General features: G+C 40.9%; 1 protein-coding gene across 2 annotated transcripts in view; it reads left to right on the top strand.

The window, feature by feature from the left end:
- Nucleotides 1-26,063, top strand: part of LOC128638710 (tetraspanin-4) — a 143,915-nt gene that overhangs the window by 57,476 nt on the left and 60,376 nt on the right. Inside the window, exons 2-3 of one of the 2 annotated variants that reach the window (XM_053690835.1) lie at nt 11,496-11,575; nt 23,805-23,996. In XM_053690835.1, the coding sequence (XP_053546810.1) occupies nt 11,507-11,575; nt 23,805-23,996 (261 nt within the window). In that variant the 5' untranslated portion in view covers nt 11,496-11,506. Of the gene's footprint in view, nt 1-11,257; nt 11,576-23,804; nt 23,997-26,063 lie in introns of those variants that run through there. The other variant, XM_053690834.1, reaches the window with a different exon arrangement.

Below are 26,063 nucleotides of genomic sequence, written 5' to 3'. Positions count from 1 at the left end.
TACAACCAATTTCATGCATTGTTCCTGTCACTACAGCTGCGTGTTTCTGGTTCAAAGAACTAGAAAAGTCGCTCAATAAAGAATCTTCGTATGAGGAGGTTTTGGACAGAGTTCAAGCTCTTAAATTGGCTAACTCTTTTTTATTTTAGATGCCGCTTTGCAATTAGCTAGATTAGCGGCGAATAATTCAGGGTTTGCTATCGTGGCGCGCAGAGCGCTTTTGCTTAACATCCCTTTCAAGGGTAAAACACTGTTTGGCCCTGACTTGAAAGAGATTATTTCAGACATCACTGGGGGAAAGGGCCACGCCCTTCCTCTGGATAGGTCTTTTAAGGCTAAAAAGAAGCCAAATTTTCGTCCCTTTCGCAGAAACGGACCAGCCTCAAATTCTACACCCTCTAAGCAAGAGGGTAATACTTCTCAAACCAAGCCAGCCTGGAGGCCGATGCAAGGCTGGAACAAGGGTAAGCAGGCCAAGTCACCTGCCACTGCTACCAAAACAGCATGAAGTGTTGGCCCCCGATCTGGGAAGGATCTGGTGGGGGGCAGACTTTCTCTCTTTGCTCAGGCTGGGGCAAGAGATGTTCAGGATCCTTGGGCGCTAGAAATAGTTTCCCAAGGTTATCTCCTGGAATTCAGGGAACTACCCCCAAGGGGAAGGTTCCACGGGTCTCAATTATCTTCGAACAGGCATTCTTACACTGTGTAGAAGACCTGTTAAGCATGGGAGTGATTCATCCTGTTCCATTAGGAGAACAAGGGATGGGTTTTTACTCCAACCTGTTCATAATTCCCAAAAAAGAGGGAACATTCAGACCTATTTTAGATCTCAAGATTCTAAACAAGTTTCTAAGGGTTTCATCATTCAAAATGGAAACCATTCGAACGTTCCTTCCTATCATCCAGGAAGGTCAATTCATGACCACGGTGGACTTAAAGGATGCGTACCTACGTATTCCTATCCACAAGGAACATTTTTGGTTCCTAAGGTTCGCCTTTCTGGACAAGCATTACCTGTGGCACTTCCATTCGGATTAGCCACTGCTCCAAGGATTTTCACAAGGGTACTAGGGTCCCTTCTAGCGGTGCTAAGACCAAGGGGCATTGCAGTAGTACCTTACTTGGACGACATCCTGATTCAAGTGTCGTCTCTGTCAAAAGCAAGGGCTCATACGGACATTGTCCTAGCCTTTCTCAGTTCTCACAGGTGGAAAGTGAACATAGAAAAAAGTTCTCTGTCCCCGTCAACAAGAGTTCCCTTCTTGGGAACAATAATAGTTTCCTTTGAAATGAAGGTTTTTCTGACAGAGGCCAGAAAATCAAAACTTCTAAGCTCTTGTCAGGTACTTCATTCTGTTCTTCTTCCTTCCATAGCGCAGTCCATGGAAGTAATAGGTTTGATGGTTGCGGCAATGGACATAGTTCCTTTTGCACGAATTCATCTAAGACCATTGCACCTGTGCATGCTCAGACAGTGGAATGGGGATTATACAGACTTGTCTCCGACGATACAAGTAGATCAAATAACCAGAGGTTCACTCCGTTGGTGGCTGACCCTGGACAACCTGTCACAGGGAATGAGCTTCCGCAGACCAGAATAGGTCATTGTCACGACCGACGCCAGTCTGGTGGGCTGGGGCGCGGTCTGGGAACCCCTGAAAACTCAGGGTCTATGGTTTCGGGAAGACTCTCTTCTCCCGATAAACATAATGGAACTGAGAGCGATATTCAATGCTCTCAAGGCTTGGCCTCGACTAGCAAAGGCCAAATTCATAAGGTTTCAATCAGACATCATGACGACTGTTACATATATCAACCATCAGGGGGTAACAAGGAGTTCCCTGGCGATGGAGGAGCATCCGGGGGAGTGGGAACTCCATCTGGAAATCTTTGCCCAACTAACTCAATTATGGGGCATTCCAGACATGGTTCTGATGGCCTCTCGTCAGAACTTCATGGTCCCTTGTTACGGGTCCAAATCCAGGGATCCCAAGGCGACTCTATTGGATACAATAGTAGCACCTTGGATCTTCAACCTAGCTTATGTATTCCCACCGTTTCCTCTCATTTCCAAGCTGGTAGCCAGGATCAATCTGGAGAGGGCTTCGGTGACCTTGATAGTTCCTGTGTGGCCACGCAGGACTTGGTATGCAGACCTGGTGAATGTGTCATCGGCTCCACCATGGAAGCTACCTTTGAGACAGGACCTTCTTATTCAGGGTCCATTCGAACATCCGAATCTGGTTTTCCTCCAACTGACTGCTTGGAGTTTGAACGCTTGATTTTATCAAAGCGTGGGTTTTCAGATTCTGTAATAGATACTCTTATTCAGGCTAGAAAGCCTGTAACTAGAAAAATTTACCATAATATATGGAAAAAATATATCTGTTGGTGTGAATCTAAAGGATTCCCATGGAACAAGATAAAAATTCCTAAGATTCTTTCCTTTCTACAAGAAGGTTTGGAGAAAGGATTTTCTGCGAGTTCTCTGAAGGGACAGATCTCTGCTTTATCTGTTTTTCTTCACAAAAGGCTGGCAGCTGTGCCAGACGTTTAAGCGTTTGTTCAGGCTCTGGTTAGAATCAAGCCTGTTTACAGACCTTTGACTCTTCCCTGGAGTCTTAATCTAGTTCTTTCAGTTCTTCATGGGGTTCTGTTTGAACCCTTACATTCCGTAGATATTAAGTTATTATCTTGGAAAGTTTTGTTTTAGGTTGCAATTTCTTCCGCTAGAAGAGTTTCTGAGTTATCTGCTCTGCAGTGTTCTCCGCCCTATCTGGTTCATGCAGATAAGGTGGTTTTACGTACTGAGCCTGGTTTTCTTCCGAAGGTTGTTTCCAACAAAAATATTAACCAGGAGATAGTTGTACCTTCTTTGTGTCCGAATCCAGTTTCATAGAAGGAACATTTGTTACACAATTTGGACGTTGTCCGTGCTCTAAAATTCTATTTAGATGCTACAAAGGATTTCAGACAAACATCTTCCTTGTTTGTTGTTTATTCTGGTAAAAGGAGAGGTCAAAAAGCAACTTCTACCTCTCTATCTTTTTGGCTTAAAAGCATCATCAGATTGGCTTATGAGACTGCCGGACGGCAGCCTCCTGAAAGAATCACAGCTCATTCCACTAGGGCCGTGGCTTCCACATGGGCCTTTAAGAACGAGGCTTCTGTTGATCAGATATGTAAGGCAGCGATTTGGTCTTCACTGCACACTTTTACCAAATTTTACAAATTTGATACTTTTGCTTCTTCTGAGGCTATTTTTGGGAGAAAGGTTTTGCAAACCGTGGTGCCTTCCATCTAGGTGACCTGATTTGCTCCCTCCCATCATCCGTGTCCTAAAGCTTTGGTATTGGTTCCCACAAGTAAGGATGACGCCGTGGACCGGACACACCTATGTTGGAGAAAACAGAATTTATGTTTACCTGATAAATTACTTTCTCCAACGGTGTGTCCGGTCCACGGCCCGCCCTGGTTTTTTAATCAGGTCTGATGATTTATTTTCTTTAACTACAGTCACCACGGTATCATATGATTTCTCCTATGCAAATATTCCTCCTTTACGTCGGTCGAATGACTGGGGAAGGCGGAGCCTAGGAGGGATCATGTGACCAGCTTTGCTGGGCTCTTTGCCATTTCCTGTTGGGGAAGAGAATATCCCACAAGTAAGGATGACGCCGTGGACCGGACACACCGTTGGAGAAAGTAATTTATCAGGTAAACATAAATTCTGTTTTTTGCCTATTTTGAGCACTCGAGCTGCTGGACACCTTGCAGGAGGGTGTTCATATTGGGTAATTCACCTCAACTGCAGTATCTCACAGATGGCATTGTTGTGGCAATAGTATGTACATGATCGTATTATGGCAACCTGGTTATCGCAGTGGGACTGAAATTCACAATGATATACAGCTATACAGCCATAAAAGACTCTTGAGTATGTTTATCTTATCTCCTCAGCTGCGACCAGTAGGAATGTGGGAAACATACACAGTCAGAAAGGTGACATTGTGCATTTGCAACATACTGCACATGTCTGCATATGTGTGTGGGAGTGTCTTTGTGAGTGAGAGTATGTGCCTTTGTGTTTGTCAGTGTCTTTTTGTGTGTGTGTGTGTGTGTGTGTGAAAGAGTGAGTGTATGTGTGTGTGTGTGAGAGAGCATGTGTATGTGTGTGTGTGTGAGAGCATGTTTGTGTGAGTGTGTGTGTGTGTGAGAGAGCATTTGTATGTGTGTGTGTGTGAGAGCATGTTTGTGTGAGTGTGTGTGTGAGAGAGCATGTGTGTGTGTGTGAGTGAGCATGTGTGTGTGTGAGAGCATGTTTTTGTGAGTGTGTGTGTGAGAGAGCATGTGTGTGTGAGAGAGTATGTGTGTGTGTGAGAGCATGTTTGTGTGAGTATGAGAGAGCATTTGTATGTGTGTGTGTGAGAGCATGTTTGTGTGAGTGTGTGTGTGTGTGTGTGTGAGAGAGCATGTGTGTGTGTGAGTGAGCATGTGTGTGTGTGAGAGCATGTTTTTGTAAGTGTGTGTGTGAGAGAGCACGTGTATGTGTGTGTGAGAGAGCATGTGTGTGTGTGAGAGAGAGCATGTGTGTATGAGTGTGTGAGAGAGCATGTGTGTGTGAGAGAGAGCATGTGTGTGTGTGAGAGCATGTTTGTGTGAGTGTGTGAGAGAGCATGTGTGTGTGTGTGTGAGAGAGAGCATGTGTGTGTGTGTGTGTGAGAGAGCATGTTTGTGTGAGTGTGTGTGTGTGTGAGAGAGCATTTGTGTGTGTGTGAGTGAGAGTGTGTGTGTGTGTGTGTGTGAGAGAGAGCATGTGTGTGTGTGTGTGTGAGAGAGAACATGTGTGTGTGTGAGAGAGCATGTGTGTGTGAGAGAGCATAGTTGTGTGAGTGTGTGTGAGAGAGCATGTGTGTGTGAGAAAGAGCATGTGTGTGTGTGTGAGAGCATGGTTGTGTGAGTGTGTGTGTGAGAGAGCATGTGTGTGTTTGAGAGAGAGCATCTGTGTGTGAGAGAACATGTGTGTGTGTGTGTGTGAGAGAGCATGGTTGTGTGAGTGTGTGTGAGTGTGTGAGAGAGAGAGTGCATGTGTGTGTGTGAGAGCGTGTGTGTGTGTGAGTGTGTGTGTGAGAGCATTGTTGTGTGAGTGTGTGTGTGAGAGAGCATGTGTGAGTTTGTGTGTGTGAGAGAGAGCATATTTGTGTGTGTGAGAGAGCGTGTGTGTGTGTGAGAGCATGGTTGTGTGAGTGTGTGTGTGTGTGAGAGAGCATGTGTGTGTGTGTGAGAGCATGTGTGTGTGAGAGCATGGTTGTGTGAGTGTGTGTGTGAGAGATAGCATGTGTGTGTGTGAAAGAGAGCATGGGTGAGTGTGTGAGAGAGAGCATGTGTCTGTGTGAGAGCATGTGTGTGTGAGTGTGAGTGTGTGTGAGAGAGAGAGCACATGTGTGTGTGTATGTGTGAAAGAGCATGTGTCTGTGTGAGAGCATGTGTATGTGAGTGTGTGTGTGTGAAAGCATGTGTGTGTGTGAGAGCATGTTTGTGTGAGAGAGTATGGTTGTGTGAGTGTGTGTGAAAGAGAGCATGTGTGTGTGAGAGCATGTTTGTGTGTGAGAGCATGGCTGTGTGAGAGTGTGTGTGTGTGTGAGAGCGTGCGTGTGTGTGAGCATGTGTGTGTGTGAGAGAGCATGTGTGTGTGAGAGAGCATGTGTGTGTGTGAGAGCATGGCTGTGTGAGAGTGTGTGTGTGAGAGAGCATGTGTGTGAGAGAGCGTGTGTGTGTGAGAGAGCATGTTTGTGTGAGTGTGCGTGTGTTAGAGAGCATGTGTGTGTGTGAGAGTATGGTTGTGCGTGAGAGCATGGCTGTGTGAGAGTGTGTGTGTGTGTGTGAGCGTGCGTGTGTGTGAGAGAGAGAGCACATGTGTGTGTGTATGTGTGAAAGAGCATGTGTCTGTGTGAGAGCATGTGTATGTGAGTGTGTGTGTGTGTGAAAGCGTGTGTGTGTGAGAGCATGTTTGTGTGAGAGAGTATGGTTGTGTGAGCGTGTGTGAAAGAGAGCATGTGTGTGTGAGAGCATGTTTGTGTGTGAGAGCATGGCTGTGTGAGAGTGTGTGTGAGAGAGCGTGCGTGTGTGTGAGCATGTGTGTGTGTGTGAGAGAGCATGTGTGTGTGTGAGAGAGAGCATGTGTGAGAGAGCATGTGTGTGTGTGAGAGCATGGCTGTGTGAGAGTGTGTGTGTGAGAGAGCGTGTGTGTGAGAGAGAGCATGTGTGTGTGAGAGAGCATGTTTGTGTGTGTGTGTGTGTGAGAGAGAGCATGTGTGTGTGTGAGAGCATATGAGTGTGTGTGTGTTTGAGAGAGAGAGTGTGTTTGTGAGAGAGCATGTGTGTGTGTGTGTGTGAGAGAGAGCATGTGTGTGTGTGAGAGAGCATGTTTGTGTGTTTGTGTGTGTGTGTGAGAGAGAGAGAGAGAGAGAGCATGTGAGTGTGTGTGTGTGTGTGTGTGAGAGAGAGAGCATGTGTGTGTGAGAGAGCATGTGAGTGTGTATGTGAGCATGTTTGAGTGTATGTGAGAGAGCATGTGTGTGTGAGAGAGCATGGTTGTGTGAGTGTGTGTGTGAGAGAGAGCATGTGTGTGTGTGTGTGAGAGAGAGCATGTGTGTGTGAGAGAGTATGTGTGTGTGAGAGAGAGCATGTGAGTGTGTGTGTGTGTGAGTGTCACATTAGGGTTGATTTATCAAGCTATGGTGGACAGGGGGACATATACGCTGCCGGAATTCAGCATTGCACAAGAACGCAATTTTGCGCTCTTGTGCAACACCACCCCCTGCCCGCGCGCAGCCAATCACTAGCAGGCAGGAGCCGTCAATCTCCCTGGTCGGACGAGACCGGGGAGATTGAAATTCGCCACCTAAGACCCCATTGTCTGACTACCTGGATCTTCTACAGCCTCAAATACAAACAAATAAGAAGCACACAATTAGTTTTGGACTATAATTTAAACCTAACTAAGATAAGAACATACATATATGTTGACATTCTGTAATTTGCTCAACTGGACTGCAAGTGATGCAGTTTTATTCATAATCTCTTCCTTTAAGCAGATGTGCCAGATATGGAACATCCATAAACAAAACAAATCAATTTGTCCTGCCAGTTTATAATCTGATATATCTTTCTGCAGTCGGAATTGATTAAGTCATTAACTGAAAATGGAGCTGCGCGAGGAAGTGTCAAATGTACTCATGAAAAGACAACCTTTGAAGTTTGTGTCATTAATAAATGATAACATTATAAATAAATGCAAGTTAACTTATGTATTGGTAGTGACACTCTGGCATGATGTGCCAGTGTCACCTGGCAATGACTTTAGCTCTGACATGTTTAACTCGCTTCACTGCCAGACAGGACTGCAGTGCTTCTATCTAATCACATACAAGCACATTAGTGTAGAGGTGAACTGTAACTCATTTTTCTAGATTATTTTAATGATACTGAAGTTCTGCCAACATAAAAGGAGGGGGAGAGCAGCATGTTGGCAATAATTTCCCATATTGCTTCCATTTAGCTCCCATCTGCCTCATGCATTGAATCTGACACTGATTTTCCTTTGCACACAGTTGTATAAGGAACAGACTAAGTGCAGTTTATGCCTCTCTAGTTGTTCTCTTGTTTTTTAGTTAAAACTACAAATTACTGCATTGCAGGGGAATCTGATGGTTTCTTTTGTAATCAGCTTTTCTGCTCTACTTTTTTTTAGCAATTTGATCTTATTTTCCTGTCTCACATTTTCAGTGTTTATTTGTCTAATATTATGTCCTATTTGCCTGTTATTTTTTTATATTTTCCCCATCCTTTCATTCTCTTTTCCCTTTGCCTCTCACCCACCTCTCTATGTGTGTGATTAGATTACCAATCTCTCCCCTTCTCTCTCTCACCTATCCATGTCCCCTGTACTGCTATAGCAGAAGCTGTCAGCACTAAAGCATTGTAAAACAAGCGAAAGAGATCTGTTTGTGTAACAAGGATTCTGGGACCTCGTAACTGGAATGATTTTGTAATTTTTAACAATGGCAATTATAAGATTAATTTTAAAATACATCTGAAAGTGTTTTTGGAATTTGCATCGCTCCTTGAAGATTTAATGCTGCAACACTGGAGGATATAAAAGCAAACTGTACAGGGGAAGATTTTCTGCTGAGACTGCAGAACAGATAATGAAAACATTATCTGTGACCAAAAGGCTGTCTACCCAAGATGTATAAGCCTTTCCTGCATCCAGATCTAATTCTGTTGTTTAGGTTCCACCATTATGTGTGATTTTATCTTTTGTGTCCTCAGGCTGGTCATCCACACAAAAACTGGACTAAGCAGATTATTAATTAATAAAGCCCCCTCTTTATATACTGCATCTGTGTTAGCCGACGGAAAGCTTCAGACAGCACTAAGTTAGCAATGCAGCTGCAACGCATGTCTCTGAAGTCTGCATGATGACAAAAGCTCAGATTGTTAAGGGCTTCCACTCACCAAATGCTTATGGAGAAATATGCAGCTTCTTGCATTTTACAAATAGATAAGGCAAATAATCTAGAGCTATATCAGGGAAGGTTACTTCTCTACCAGACACTGTGGTTGCTCTTGAGCAAACAGAAAATTTATTGGACATAAAGGACGTGTGGCACTTGAGATTGTGAAGGACATTTAGTGAATCTACGGAGTCTTTTAGGGTTTAGGGTTTTCAGTCATCACAAGGAAGTGCTTGCTACATGAAGGACTTTATCAGATCTTTCTTTAATATGGCGTTTTTATGGATTGTGAATGGAATCGTTATAAATATTGAACCATAAATCTAGATTCTCCGGGTCAGCGTGAATTTATCCTCTACATTTTAATTTACTGTTACTTCCTTTATAGTTTCAGTATAGTTTTACTTTTAAGTTACTCCTGCCTGCTTGTCTATTTTCCTCTGCTCTTTATCTGTGGGTGCCCTTAACCTCATACTATTTTGTTTGTTTGGGACACTGACCAATCGTTTTTAGACCTTTTTGGTCGCCCTACCTCTTTGTTCTGATATAGGTGCTACTAAAATTTAGCCTAAAAACAGAGATGCACTACTTTAGTATATACTGTGTTAAAAATCAATTTTTGTCTTGTTTCAAACTGTAGACAAAAAACATTAAATTAAAGAAGCACTTTTTAATAGTAAGATATAGTTATAAATAAAGAATAAGGCTGATTCTAAAAATGACCAGTTTATAAATGACATGTTTTACAGCAATGCAGAGATCTGCCATTGTCAGATACAAATATCTTTTGTATTTAAAATGATCTATTCTTCAGGCCTAAAATATAGACTTTTAACGTATCATAGATGTTTGTAAAAGTGAGTGTATATTAAGAAACTGTTTGGCTTTAATTAATTCATTTCTTGATAAAGTATGTAGTTGACTATATATATATATATAATGGTAATGTCCAGTTGGAAAAAAAATATATTTGTTGTTTATTTCTAAGCTTTACTATTACTCTCTGCATTGCATACATTTTTGGTTTCGCCAGTATTTCTGGTAAACTGCACAGTGTTTTTTTGTTTCTTCTTCATCATTGTGTAATATGAAGCTTGTGCTAAGGCTAGCTTCACAGGATCTCTTATAGTGATAATCTTGTAAAGACCTGGCCAAGAAATTTTGTTGTTTCTGGCTCCTAACTGGAAATCCCCCACTGAGAAACACGTTTTTTCCAACTGTTTTTGCAATTGTAATTGTTTTTGTTTTTTTACTATATACACTTATCCATTCAAATGTAGAAGTAAAAATTGTTCTTTTGAAATATCATAAGCACAAAATAGCTAAAGCTTTATAGTTAATTTATCTTTTTTTATTGATATGGTTTATTTCCCCTTCTTAAATCTGAGATGTTTTAACCCCATTTGTTTATACTAGAATGTTGGAGGTTTATATATGATATAGTATTTGGGAATGGTAACTGACCTATATGTTTTGAAAGTTGACTAATTAGAATATGGAACTGTCTGTAAGGTCAACTATTTGTTGTCAAATGTCCATTTAGAAATCCAAAGGACATACAAATAATTGCATTAGGTGACAGTTTTTCAAATATTAACCCTGATAAGCCACAAACATATTGACCCTTTTAAAACAGTTTCTGGGAGATTTAGGTCACTTCCTTCTGATTTTGCTACTTTTTTGATAAGCTTGGGAAGAGGATACGCTAGAAGCCAAAGAGTCTAGTCAATAACCAGAGAATGGTGCATGTGCACTAACACACACACACACACACACACACATATATATATAATTTCTAAAACATTGGGTACCAGATTCCAAAATCAATGTGCCACAAATTCTTTGGTATCAGTGATTTGTGGAATCCTTTATGAGCTGGGCCAAATTCAGTTTGGTGGGTTGTGGTTAACTCTTTTTTAATTTATGTTTATTTTTGTTATTATATATTAGAAGTATCTTAGAAAAGGGCAGCTTATTCAAGATAATTCATAACCCATTTCTAAAGCTTTTGTGGTTTGCATGTTATGTGAGTTTGTACATTTGTGGTTAGTATGGAGTCACTAATCTGTACTTATCATCCAAGTAGTAAATTTACAGCATCTTAAACCCTTCAATTTTCATTGTCAATGTTATTTAATTCTCAGTCTGAATGTTTTAATGGTATATAGTTCCTCTTCATCCTTTTATCTTGGGATTTCAAGGGAATAACATGAGAATGAGCCCAAGGATATGTGAGTGCTAAACTACTAATTAGTTTTGGTTGTCTACCGTCATATGGGCAGCACAGGAGATCAAAAGCATTAATCAATTCAATTTGTTTGTGCCAATTCCTGTTGCATACAGTCAGTCCTATGCATTGAATCTATGTTTCCTCCATATCAGGATCTATATTCTGTGTAGAGTGTTAGCTCTTCAGAAAAGACATTCCTTTGTCCTAATTATTAAAGTTTCTTTCTGTTAGATTCCCTTTTACCTTATGTTATTTATATTGGCCCAACATATCCAGCAAGTCTGCACCTACATAATAAAAAAGTTTGTTTTTTTTAATTTATAAACCCACCATTTTATTTTTTTACTTTAAATAGGAAAAATATAATATGTTGTGTAGGAATTAAATGCATAAAGGGGTTATAGGCAAAGCCTAATTACAGCTGAGTCCATCCTGCAATCTGGGCATACAAAATAGACAAGGCAGCAGCCCTAAATAAAATACAGTTCATTTAAATTTAATCTGAAAATCACCAGCACAAAAGATGCACACTTCTAGTAGCGAAGAGCCTAGTTGCAGTCAGAGTTCTCCCCCATTGGGGCGCAGAGCTCGTTGGAAAGGAGTGTACAGCGGGAGATGGGGGGTCGCAGGAAGCTCTTCCTTCAGCGGGGTGCAGGCAAATACAGAAGAGACATCTGCTGGGGAAACCCAAAAAGAAAGCAAAGTAATTGTCTTGTACCTGGATCTCTCCTTTCTTTTACTTCTAGAGCTGAAGAAAATGAGTATGACAAGGAGCTGCCTTCTCTGTATCAAAATCACCATGTTCATTTTTAACCTCATTTTCTGGGTGAGTACATCTCTAATCTTGTATGTGCATCATGTAATGAACAAGGTATGATGGGGATAGCAGATAAATCATGTTTTTACTGTATTTAAAATACTAGTTGCCAAAATATCATTACAGCTTTAAAGAGAGACACAGCCACCACTGTTAAAGGGATTTTAAACAATAAATAAATAAAATGCTAGTCATCGTGATATCTTCACAGAAAATATTAGCTTGAGAATAATATGTAAAAGGATGTTTTTAATTATATTAGTTGTTTAAAGGAACAGTCTACAATAGGACTGGGCGATATCGGAAAAAAATAAAATTGTGATTTTGGACCAAGAAAAAACGTGATTGAGATTTAAAAAAAAAATAACTGTTAAACATACATTTCTCACTAAAAAATGCATTAATTGTTAATTAATTGTATAGCAGATGCTTTAAATACCTGTGTTAGGGTCTGTTTGTCAGAAATAATTTAGAACAAAACAAACTGACATTTTCAAATTCCCAAGATTCAACTTTAACTGAAGAAAGGCAAATGACATAGCCTATCCCCAGGATACTCTGACAGGAGTGTACATAAGTGTGAGATATTCCTTATTAATACCGAGGTAAAACTGATTATAAATGCATGCAGAGTGCAGACTCAGCAAATCCTCCGGCTTTGTAAGTGAGCTGGGAACAGGGGAGAGCACTAAAGGAAGGAAATGCTGTAAAAGGATGGGGTTAAATCTGATTAATAATTACTGAGATTATAGAGTGCTCCACAAGGTTCTGGTTCCGTTGTCAGGGTTACGCTTTCCCCTGTTAGCTCAGCCTGTACACGCACTCAGTGATCATGCAGAAGGTGGTCCAGGAGTCCAGACTTACAAGCTCTAGTTTGAACAGCCATAGTGAGAGGAAAGAGAAGGTGCTTGCACAGACCTGGTTTACTTGACAGCAGAGAGCTAGCCTATACGAGCCCCCTCCTGTACGTCAAAAGGGGCAGGGTTAAAAATTGCATACTCTTGCGGTTTTAAAACCATGGCGATTAATTGCGGTTTAAAACCACATCCGCTATTAATCGTGCAGCCCTAGAGGCCTATTTATCAAGCCGTCAACCGCAAATACACTGGAATTCCCCAGCGTAATTGTGGAGAGCTTGATTCCCCTTAGTTATCAAATTTGTGACGTAATATACGATCCGCCGGTCTCAGTCCGACACAGAACGATGCTTACGTCACTACAGATGTTCTGAATTCAAATTCGGCACTATCTGACTACTTTCTCTTGTTAAGTGTGTTCAGTCCACGGGTCATCCATTACTTATGGGATATATTCTCCTTCCCAACAGGAAGTTGCAAGAGGATCACCCAAGCAGAGCTGCTATATAGCTCCTCCCCTCACATGTCATATCCAGTCATTCTTTTGCAACCTACTTCTGCCCCTAAGACAGCATGAAGAAAGGGCCCCCTATCCGGAAACGGATCTAGTGGGGGGCAGACTTTCTCTCTTCGCCCAGGCTTGGGCAAGAGATGTCCAGGATCCCTGGGCGTTGGAGATCATATCTCAGGGATACCTTCTGGACTTCAAGACTTCTCCTCCACAAGGGAGATTTCATCTGTCAAGGTTATCGACAAACCTAATAAAGAGAGAGGCATTTCTACGATGTGTACAAGACCTCTTAGTGATGGGAGTGATCCACCCAGTTCCGCGGACGGAACAAGGGCAAGGTTTTTACTCAAATCTGTTTGTGGTTCCCAAAAAAGAGGGAACGTTCAGACCAATCTTAGACCTAAAGATCTTAAACAAGTTCCTAAGGGTTCCATCGTTCAAAATGGAAACTATTCGAACCATCCTACCCATGATCCAAGAGGGTCAGTATATGACCACAGTGGACTTAAAGGATGCCTACCTTCACATACCGATTCACAAAGATCATTATCGGTACCTAAGGTTTGCTTTTCTAGACAGGCATTACCAGTTTGTAGCTCTTCCCTTTGGGTTAGCTACGGCCCTGAGAATTTTTACAAAGGTTCTGGGCTCGCTTCTGGCGGTACTAAGACCGCGAGGCATAGCGGTGGCTCCGTACCTAGACGATATTCTGATACAAGCGTCAAGTTTTCAAAATGCAAAGTCTCATACAGAGATAGTTCTAGCATTTCTGAGGTCGCATGGGTGGAAAGTAAACATGGAAAAGAGTTCTCTGTTACCACTCACAAGGGTTCCCTTCCTAGGGACTCTTATAGATTCTGTAGAGATGAAGATTTACCTGACGGAGTCCAGGTTATCAAAAATCCTAAATGCTTGCCGTGTCCTTCATTCCATTCCAAGCCCATCAGTAGCTCAGTGCATGGAAGTAATCGGCTTAATGGTTGCGGCAATGGACATAGTGCCATTTGCGCGCCTGCATCTCAGACCGCTGCAACTATGCATGCTAAGTCAGTGGAATGGGGATTACTCAGATCTGTCCCCTTTACTAAATCTGGACCAGGAGGCCAGAGACTTTCTTCTCTGGTGGTTGTCAAGGGTTCATCTGTCCAAAGGAATGACTTTTCGCAGACCAGATTGGACGATTGTAACAACAGATGCCAGCCTACTAGGCTGGGGCGCAGTCTGGAACTCCCTGAAGGCTCAGGGATCGTGGACTCAGGAGGAGAAACTCCTCCCAATAAACATTCTGGAATTAAGAGCAATATTCAATGCTCTTCTAGCTTGGCCTCCGTTAGCAACACTGAGGTTCATCAGATTTCAGTCGGACAACATCACGACTGTGGCTTACATCAATCATCAAGGGGGAACCAGGAGTTCCCTAGCGATGTTGGAAGTCTCGAAGATAATTCGCTGGTCAGAGTCTCACTCTTGTCACCTGTCAGCGATCTACATCCCAGGCGTGGAGAACTGGGAGGCGGACTTTCTAAGTCGCCAGACCTTTCATCCGGGGGAGTGGGAACTTCACCCGGAGGTATTTGCTCAACTGATTCTTCGTTGGGGCAAACCGGAGCTGGATCTCATGGCATCTCGCCAGAACACCAAGCTTCCTTGTTACGGATCCAGGTCCAGGGACCTGGGAGCGGTGCTGGTAGATGCACTAGCAGCCCCTTGGGTTTTCAACATGGCTTATGTGTTTCCACCTTTTCCGTTGCTACCTCGACTGATTGCCAGGATCAAACAGGAGAGAGCATCGGTGATTCTGATAGCGCCTGCGTGGCCACGCAGGACCTGGTATGCAGACCTAGTGGACATGTCGTCCTGTCCACCATGGTCTCTGCCTCTGAGGCAGGACCTTCTAATTCAGGGTCCTTTCAACCATCCAAGCCTAATTTCTCTGAGGCTGACTGCATGGAGATTGAACGCTTGATTCTATCAAAGCGTGGTTTTTCGGAGTCGGTTATTGATACATTAATACAGGCTCGGAAACCTGTTACCAGAAAAATTTACCATAAGATATGGCGTAAATATTTATATTGGTGTGAATCCAAGAGTTACTCATGGAGTAAGGTTAGGATTCCTAGGATATTGGCTTTTCTACAAGAGGGTTTAGAAAAGGGTTTATCCGCTAGTTCATTAAAAGGACAGATTTCTGCTCTGTCTATTCTTTTACACAAACGTCTGGCAGAGAATCCAGACGTCCAGGCCTTTTGTCAGGCTTTGGCTAGGATTAAGCCTGTGTTTAAAACTGTTGCTCCTCTGTGGAGCTTAAACTTAGTTCTTAAAGTTCTTCAGGGTGTTCCGTTTGAACCCCTTCATTCCATTGATATTAAGCTTTTATCTTGGAAAGTTCTGTTTTTGATGGCTATTTCCTCGGCTCGAAGAGTCTCTGAGTTATCTGCCTTACATTGCGATTCTCCTTATCTGATTTTTCATTCAGACAAGGTAGTTCTGCGTACTAAACCTGGGTTTTTACCTAAGGTTGTTTCTAACAGGAATATCAATCAAAAGATTGTTGTTCCATCATTATGTCCTAATCCTTCTTCAAAGAAGGAACGTCTTTTGCATAATCTGGACGTAGTCCGTGCCCTGAAGTTCTACTTACAGGCAACTAAAGATTTTAGACAAACTTCTTCTCTGTTTGTCGTTTATTCTGGACAGAGGAGAGGTCAAAAGGCTTCGGCCACCTCTCTCTCTTTTTGGCTTCGTAGCATAATACGTTTAGCCTATGAGACTGCTGGACAGCAGCCTCCTGAAAGAATTACAGCTCATTCCACTAGAGCTGTGGCTTCCACCTGGGCCTTTAAGAATGAGGCCTCTGTTGAACAGATTTGCAAGGCTGCAACTTGGTCTTCACTTCATACCTTTTCACAATTTTACAAATTTGACACTTTTGCTTCTTCGGAGGCTGTTTTTGGGAGAAAGGTTCTACAGGCAGTGGTTCCTTCTGTTTAATGTTCCTGCCTTGTCCCTCCCATCATCCGTGTACTTTAGCTTTGGTATTGGTATCCCATAAGTAATGGATGACCCGTGGACTGAACACACTTAACAAGAGAAAACATAATTTATGCTTACCTGATAAATTTATTTCTCTTGTAGTGTGTTCAGTCCACGGCCCGCCCTGTCTTTTTTTGAGGCAGTTCTAAATTTTAATTAAAACTCCAGTCACCACTGCACCCTATAGTTTCTCCTTTCTCGTCTTGTTTCGGTCGAATGACTGGATATGACATGTGAGGGGAGGAGCTATATAGCAGCTCTGCTTGGGTGATCCTCTTGCAACTTCCTGTTGGGAAGGAGAATATATCCCATAAGTAATGGATGACCCGTGGACTGAACACACTACAAGAGAAATAAATTTATCAGGTAAGCATAAATTATGTTTTTGCTAGTTAAAAAATTCCTAGCAGGTACGCTCGCCAATATTCCGACCCAGCGTACCTGTTTTTTTGTTAAATATGGAGAGCGTATTCAGGTCCGCGGCCGGAATGTTAGGTGATGTCAGGCAAGCGTATTGGTGCCGGCGAATGCAGCACAGTTGACGGCTTGATAAGTAGGCATCCTAGTCTACAATATAATTTATATTGTTTTAAAAGATAGATAATCCCTTTATTACCCATTCCCCAGTTTTGCATAACCAACACAGTTATATTAATACACTTTTCACCTCTGTGATTACCTTGTATCTAAGCATCTTCTGACAGCCCCCTGATCAGATGACTTTTTATTTATTATGTATTGACTTGCATTTAGTACTGTGTTGTGCTAACTCTTAAATAACTTCACAGCATTGAGCACAATGTTATCTATATGGCCTACATGAACTAGCAGTTTCCTGTTATGAAAAGCTAATTAAAAAGCATGTGATAAGAAGCTGTCTGTAGTGGCTTAGAAACTGGCAGAAATGTAGAGGTTTAAATGTTATAAAGTATATTAATATAACAATGTTGGTTGTGCAAAGCTAGGGAATGGGTATTAAAGGCATTATCTATCTTTTTAAACAATGACAATGTTAGTGTAGACTGTCCCTTTAGGTATTGAAAACAAAGTGTAAAGTATTTTTTTATATAAAGTACTTTAGTTTCCTTAAAGTAATAAGAGCCACCATGTTGGAACCTAGGTTTTCTGCTTATCTGTCTTTTTTGTTGAGGACAATTAGGGACAGATATATAATAAAATAAAAGAGAGCTTGCTACCAAGCCTGTGTGGACTATAAGAATGTTAAACTAACTATGTAACAGGATTTCCACACAGCCTCGTTTGCACACTTTCTTGTATTGCCTGTTTTATACCTGTCCATAACTGCCCTCAACCGACGAGATAGATAAAAGGAAAGCCTAGGTTCAAACATTGCAGTTAAAGAGATATGAAACCCCAAAAAATGTGTTTTGTGATTCAGACAGAGCAGACCATTTAAAAAGGTTTCCAGTTTACTTCTATTATCAAATTTGCTTTGTTCTCATGATATTCTTTGTTGAATAGATACCTAGGTAAGTGTCTGAAGCACTACATGGCAGGAAATAGTGCTGCCCTCTAGTGCTCTTGCATATGGATAACATTCTTGTAAAACTGCTGCTATGTAGTGCTCCAGAAATGGGCCGGCTCCTAAGCTTACGTCTCTGCTTTTCAAGAAAAGATACCAAGAGAACAACAAAAAATTGTAAGAAAATTGGGGGGGAAATGGTGCGCAAATCTAGCCCCTGCACATACACTTATCTGCTCCCATAAAACAGAAAGTGCCGTATATGTGCGCTAACAGCTAAGGGGTAAATGACTAAATGATAATCCAAGGGAAAACAATGTCTAAAAACAATATTTAATCAGTTTTATAAATGGTATTTAATCAATAATATAAATGTATAGTTCATCAAATATATAACGGTATTAAAATAAATCCTCATATATGACCGGTCATCTAAATAAAAATAAACACATAAAACAATAATAAATAATTGTGAATAATATCCACCTTAAAAGTTACCATGTAACCAAACTGCTAAAATATATTTTGTATTTACAAGCACTGAGAAAGTCATTGATCATGGTAAACACCGCTTTCCCTTTTCTATTAGAAATATTATCCACTTATAGCTTTAACCCTTTCGAGTCTGGGCTAAAGTGCCTACATCAGAACAACTGTTCCGATGTAGACAAATTGAAACCACACGATCGTGAGATTTCAATTATTGGATTGCGTCTGGGGGGGCGTCCCTACAACCCTAGGAATGCCCCCAAGACCGCGATCAAGTCCTGACTGCACAGAAGGCTTCAGGACAGCCGTTGGTTATGACGTTCTATTCCGTCATAACGGCTTTAAAGCCCAGTCTAATTATGACGGAATAGAACGTCATAACGGCTTTAAAAGGTTAAATTGAGATCCAACCTTGTGTCGGTGTTACTAGTGAAACTTATGTTTGCTGGAGGTGTTCCTTGTTAACCAAAACGGGGTATAAGCAGATGTATAAATATAACCTGCAAATTTAGATGACCGGTCATATATGAGGATTTATTTTAATACCGTTATATAGTTGATGAACTATACATTTATATTATTGATTAAATACCATTTATAAAAATTGATTAAATATTGTTTTTAGACATTGTTTTCCCTTGGATTATCATTTAGTCATTTACCCCTTAGCTGTTAGCGCACATATACACATTTTCTCTTTTACAACAACAAAAAATTAACAATAGTAGTAAATAAGAAAGTTGAGAAAAATCGCATGCTCTATCTGAATCATGAAACAAATATTTTTGGTTTAATATCCCTTTAAATTACAAGAAAAGGGGGTCAGAATAAATAATGACAGTATATTGCAAAGTTTATTTTGTTATTAAACATAATTAAAAATGTTATATTACAATCTCATACTGTTTAATGTCTATTTAGGAGATACAATTAAAGGGACACATTTTCTTTAAATATGCATAGTATATTTCAGCTATTAAACACTGCATTGCAAATAGTCTGCATACAAAAATACATTTTTAAAAGCCTTTAAACTCATTTTGTCAGTGAGCTTTGCATTATTTTTCCATCCTTGGAATACCTTTTTAAAGGGATAGTAAAAACCTTGAATTTTTTATGCATAATAAAACTACTTTGCAATATATTTGCATTATTTATTTTGTCCCTTTATTTAAAACAAGTTAACATAGTTAAAGGGACATGTTAATTTTTGCTCCCTCTTGTCTATTCAACAAACTATATTTTTCATTTACTTCTTCCCCCTTACCACCTGCACTAATCATTGGCCCATCCCTTTGATCCCCACCTCACTTTTGCTCTTTCACACATTCCTAAGCTCTCCTTTACCTACCTGCACCACATGCCAAAGTCACTCTCAATACTGCAAATCTGTATCTGATCTTATGTCACTCTCCCTCTTGCTCCTACTAGCTGCTGGTGATATTTGTCCCAATCCTGGCCCTCCATAACCTCCTAATCTCGCCCACCCATTTATGACTTTAGATAGACACAGAAACCAGAACTCTGGAAACGTTTTTGATGTTCCATTTGTATTTAAAGCCAACACCCCCTTTACTTGTGCACTCTTGAACTGTTTGCAACAAGCTCACTTATATCCATGACCTCTTCATCACTCATTCCCTCAGCCTTCTTGCTCTCTCAGAAACTTGGCTCTCTTCTTTAGACACCGCCTCCCCTGCTGCATTGTCACTTGGGGGTCTCTGCTTCTGCCACAATCCTAGATCTGGAAACAGACAAGGAGGTGGTGTAGGTATTTTAATTTACTCTCATTGCACCTTTTAAGAAATACAACCAATATCTTATCGCTTATTCTGCCCCCCTCTCTACATGTTTCGATTATATACCGCCCCCCGTTTCTCAACTCAGTTTCTTGATCATTTTGCTACCTGTCTACCTTATTTTCTCTCCTGAGACATCCCTGCCCTCATTATTGGGGGCTTCAACCTTCCTATTGATAATCCCACTGCCCTGGAAAAACAAAAAGTCTCCAGTTCACTTCCTCTTACAGTCTATCACAATGGACCGACTCTTCCACTCACAAAGATGGACATTACTTTGATCTGATTTTCACCTATTGATGTACTTTCTCCAACTTCACAAATTCCCCTTTTCCTCTTTCTGACCATCAGCTCCTCACAACATCACAGCACTCTCTACTACTCTATCTCGTTTTATCCCTCATATCAAACTCCACAGGAGCATTCATTCAGAAGGTCAGTAACATCCTTCAAACTCTCTTAAACCTCTGCTCTCTTCTGTCTCCTCCTTTTCCTGCCCTGACCAATCTATCTGTAATTACAAGTCCACTCTTACATCAGCCCTTGACAACTTGGCACCTCCTGCTAAAGCTTGAAAATCACACACTCATCCTCAGCCCTAGCATAATCCTCTGACACGCTACCTACACAGATCTTGCCACACTGCTGAGTGTTATATTAATATACTTTTTACCTCTGGGATTACCTTGTATCTAAGCCTCTGCAGACTGCCCCCTTATATCAGTTCTTTTGGCAAACTTGCATTTTACCCAATCAGTGCTGATTCATAAATAACTACATGGGTGTGAGCACAATGTTTATCTATGTGGCACACATAAACTAGCACTGTCTAGCTGTGAAAAAACTATCAGAATGCTCTGATGAGAGGTGGCCTTTTCAGCAAAGAATACCAAGAGAACAAAGCAAATTTGATGATAAAGGTAAATTGGAAAGTTGTTTAAAATTGCATGCCCTATCTGAATCATCAAAGTTTAAATTTGATTAGACTGTCCCTTTAAGCTAAAACGAGCTAATATATGTATATTTTTTTTCAATGTTTGTTGCACAAAAATGAACGGGATACTATACCCAATTTTTTGTTCTTTCATGATTCAGATAGAGCATGCCATTTTAACCCCTTAATGACCGCAGCACTTTTCCATTTTCTGTCCGTTTGGGACCAAGGCTATTTTTACATTTTTGCGGTGTTTGTGTTTAGCTGAAATTCTCCTCTTACTCATTTACTGTACCCACACATATTATATACCGTTTTTCTCGCCATTAAATGGACTTTCTAAAGATACCATTATTTTCATCATATCTTATAATTTACTATAAAAAAATTATAAAATATGAGGAAAAATTGAAAAAAAATACACTTTTTCTAACTTTGACCCCCAAAATCTGTTACACATCTACAACCACCAAAAAACACCCATGCTAAATAGTTTCTAAATTTTGTCCTGAGTTTAGAAATACCCAATGTTTACATGTTCTTTGCTTTTTTTGCAAGTTATAGGGCCATAAATACAAGTAGCACTTTGCTATTTCCAAACCATTTTTTTTTCAAAATTAGCGCTAGTTACATTAGAACACTAATATCTTTCAGGAATCTCTGAATATCCATTGACATGTATATATTTTTTTTTAGTAGACATCCCAAAGTATTGATCTAGGCCAATTTTGGTATATTTCATGCCACCATTTCACCGCCAAATGCGATCAAATAAAAAAAATTGTTCACTTTTTCACAAATTTTTTCACAAACTTTAGGATTCTCACTGAAATTATTTACAAACAGCTTATGCAATTATGGCACAAATGGTTGTAAATTCTTCTCTGGGATCCCCTTTGTTCAGAAATAGCAGACTTATATGGCTTTGGTGTTGCTTTTTGGTAATTAGAATGCCACTAAATGCCACTGCGCACCACACGTGTATTATGCCCAGCAGTGAAGGGGTTAATTAGGGAGCATGTAGGGAGCTTTTTGGGGTAATTTTAGCTTTAGTGTAGTGTAGTAGACAACCCCAAGTATTGATCTAGGCCCATTTTGGTATATTTCATGCCACCATTTCACCGCCAAATGCGATCAAATTAAAAAAAAACGTTAAATTTTTCACAATTTTAGGTTTCTCACTGAAATCATTTACAAACAGCTTGTGCAATTATGGCACAAATGGTTGTAAATGCTTCTCTGGGATCCCCTTTGTTCAGAAATAGCAGACATATATGGCTTTGGCGTTGCTTTTTGGTATTTAGAAGGCCGCTAAATGCCGCTGCGCATCACACGTGTATTATGGCAAGCAGTGAAGGGGTTAATTAGGTAGCTTGTAGGGAGCTTGCAGGGTTAATATCACATTTAGTGTAGAGCTCAGCCTCCCACCTGAAACATCAGACCCCCTGATCCCTCCCAAACAGCTCTCTTCCCTCCCCCACCCCACAATTGTCCCCGCCATCTTAAGTACTGGCAGAAAGTCTGCCAGTACTAAAATAAAAGCTATATTTGTTGTTTTTTTGTGTTTTTAAAAAGCATATTTACATATGCTGCTGTGTACTATCCCCCCCTTAGCCCCCAACCTCACTGATCCCCCCCAAACAGCTCTATAACCCTCCCAATCTAACTTAATATGCGCCATCTTGGGTACTGGCAGCTGTCTGCCAGTACCCAGTTTAGAAGAAAATATGGGTTTTTTTTATTTTTATTACAATTTTCTGTAGTGTAGCTTCCCCCCACACAAAACCAACCCCCCACCCCTCCACGATCTATTTTTGTGCTTTTGCACAAACAAGATTGGGCCCTTTTTCCTATCAATATCCTATCAGTATTTTCCGTAGTGTAGCGGTTCCCACCCGCTCCCGCCCCGTGCACGCGCCCACCCGCCAACCTCCGTGCACGTGCGCGCTCCCGCGCGCCCTCGCGCGCGCCCCCGCCTCCGATCCCGCCCCCCTTGATGGCAGAACATACACCGATGGCCGCCCACCCGCCTCCCAAGTCGGCTCCCACCCACCAACGATACCGGCCATCGATGTCCGGTGCAGGGAGGGCCACAGAGTGTAAAGTTATTGCAGGATGCCTCCATATCGAGGCATCACTGCAATAACCGGAAAGCAGCTGGAAGCGAGCAGGATCGCTTCCAGCTGCTTTCCACACCGAGGACGTGCAGGGTACGTCCTCAGGCATTAACTGCCTTTTTTTTGACGACGTACCCTGCACGTCCTCGGTCATTAAGGGGTTAAGCAACTTTCTAATTTACTCCTATTATCATTTTTTTTCGTTCTCTTGCTAGCTTTATTTGAAAAGCAGGAATGTAAAGCTTAGGAGCCGGCCCATTTTTGGTTTAGCACCCTGGATAGTGTTGCTTATTGGGGCTACATTTAGTATCCCTTTAAATAATGTTTCAATGTATTACACTGCTTCCACCCGGGTACTTCATAATGCAACAACAGGCAAACTGTGTAGAACACTGCACTATACACTGGCTGCATGGCTATTTATTTAACAATCTTATATCCTTGTATTTAGGTATTCAAGTTTAGTTAAAAGAACAGTTTACTGTAAAATGTTCTCCCCTTTAATAAAGGGATATGTTTAATTTGATTTAACATATAACATAACTGTTTCATGTTGCTTTAAAGGGAATCCAGTATTACAATACACTGTCCCTTTAAGAAGTACATACTATAAAACAACACTGAGTGAAACAAAATTAGACTATTTATCATGAAGATAAAGTAATATTAAATTTGTAATAAAGAGGGATCTGCTATTTAACTTGTAGTTATGACCTGTGTTTTACTCATTACCATATATAATTTAATGTACTAGAACCTGCAAGAGGGATTTTTATCCATATTTAAATATATAATAAATCATTTGAGCTGGCTGAATAGGAAGGTGTTGATTGTGTTTTTATGATGATGTCTTTGATCAATATTTTTTATTTATTAGAAGTACAAACTGTGATACATGTTTGTTTATTTATGCTGCTGCCCTTGAGAGTAGACAAAGCCTTTTATTGTACCCATAGATATATAGAGGCAAAGGAGTCGTTTATAATTCTTGCTAATTCTTTGTTCTTCTTTCTAGCTTGGAGGATGTGGTATCCTTGGGGTTGGAGTGTGGTTGGCAGTTACCCAGGGGAAGTTTGCCACCCTCTCCATTTCATTCCCCTCTCTTTCCGCTGCCAGTCTCTTCATGGTTACCGGCTCTGTAATAATGGTGGTGGGCTTCATTGGATGTCTTGGCGCCGTGACTGAGCACCGCTGCCTGCTTCTCACGGTATGTGCTGAAATGGCTAATAATATATAGAATGATATTATATATGAAAATGTTAAAATGCTCTGATGTTTAGCATGAAAGTGATACTTAGGGGGATATTTATCAAAGGTCTGGCGGACCTGATCCGACAGTGCGGATCAGGTCCGCCAGACCTCGCTGAATGCGGAGAGCAATACGCTCTCCGTATTCAGCCTTGCACCAGCAGCCCTTTTGAGCCCCCAATCGGCCGCTAGCAGGGGGTTGTCAATCAACCCGATCGTACTCGATCGGGTTGATTTTCGGCAATGTCTGTCCACTTGCTAACTTGATAAATGGGCCCCATAAACTCTAATCTATTGATCGACACTCAATTTAAAGGAATACAAAATCCATATTTTTCTTTAAATTCAGACAGAGTGTGTGATTTTAAACAATTTTCCAATTTACTTCTATTATCAAATTTGCTTTGTTTTCATGGTATTCTTTGGTGAAGAAGCAGCAATGCAGCACTGAGAGGTAGCTGAACACATCGGCTAAGCCAATGACAAGAGGCATATACGTGCAGTCATCAATCAGCAGCTAGCTCCCAGTAATGCATTGCTGCTCTTGAGCTTACTTAAGAATGCTTTTAACAAAGGATAGCAAAAGATCAAAGCAAATGAAATAATAGAAGTAAACTGGAAAGTTCTTTAAAATTGCATGCTCTATGTCACTGGTTTTCAAACCTGTCCTCAGGCCTCCCTAACAGGCCACATTTTGAGGATATCTGAACTGGAGCACAGGTGAAACAATCAGCTGATTAGTAAACGTAGTTATGTTACCTGCTCTCATCCAGGGTAATCCTGAAAACCTGGAATGTAGCGGAGGCCAGAGGACAGGTTTGAAAAACCAGTGCAATGTGAATCAGGAAAGATAATTTGGGGGTTTTATGTCCCTTTAATTTTGTTTTTATTGGAGAAGGCAGCTCAGCACAGAAGCTGTATCACCTGAGCCAGGGACTGGATTGAATACACACGGCTAGAGGGATACTGAGAATACTCAGAATACTTTATTCTTTACAAAGATCTTGTGAAAGACTGTGTATAAGCAATCTCCCTAGGCAAAGACCAGCCCTGGGAACACATATTTAGTGCTGCTCTGTGGCTCATATGATACAGCTTAGCTATGGCTGTGTTGTTATGGAATTCAAGAAAAAAAGAGCAGGTTAAAACAGTGAGGGGCTATTTAATTAGCTGCAAAGCCGGTGAGTTTAAAATTATTATACATAAAAACTAGATTTACATTAAAAAAAAATTACAATAAAGCATTAAAGAGACAAAAAACAACATATATGTTAATTAACTGGCGCCTTTATTATGGTCATAGTATTTACCTGGAGGATACAAAGACTGTGATTGGTCTATATGTACTGGGCTAATCAGTCCAAGAGAAAAGGATATGTACCTAAAAATACACAAAGTCCCAAATAATTATACGTACTGCGCACAAACCTAAATGGCAGGGAGTACACAGTGCCTTCACCCCATCCAGTTGAGTCCTTTAAATCTCACATTGGTTGGAAGTGCTGCAATAAAGGGCCATTTAACAGAGCAGGCCTTTATAAGCTTAGAATATTTTTATTTTTTTTAAATCGCAGAAAGCACCACTGCATCACATTCTTTTCCTTGCCCTCCAAAGGCGCCCTCTTGTGGAATGTATCAGACCTGCATTGGCTGTGAATGTGCCTGCAGTTACCCAGAGCGCACATTGCCAGTTCAGTGAAATATAACAGTGGTGTCTCCAATGATTTTGAAAAGAAAAAAAATGAGATAAGTAGTTTTTTTTATCCATAAAGGGACACTAAACCCTCTGAGACAGCTACTTTTCAGACATTTATAACCGCCCCAGATTGATGGCTGATTTATATAAGAAAAAACAGTTAACCGATAATAACGTACGGCTAGATTACGAGTTTTGCGTTATGAGTGAAAAAGCCTCATAACGATGCTTTTTCACTACCGCTGGTATTACGAGTTTTGTAGGTATAACTGTCCCGCACACTTTTTTAGCTGTAACGCAACGTAACTACCGCACCTTACAAATAGTCCT

Source organism: Bombina bombina, chromosome 8 (assembly GCF_027579735.1).
Source record: "Bombina bombina isolate aBomBom1 chromosome 8, aBomBom1.pri, whole genome shotgun sequence".
Taxonomy (NCBI): domain Eukaryota; kingdom Metazoa; phylum Chordata; class Amphibia; order Anura; family Bombinatoridae; genus Bombina; species Bombina bombina.
This window is presented reverse-complemented; position numbering and strand designations above follow the sequence as displayed.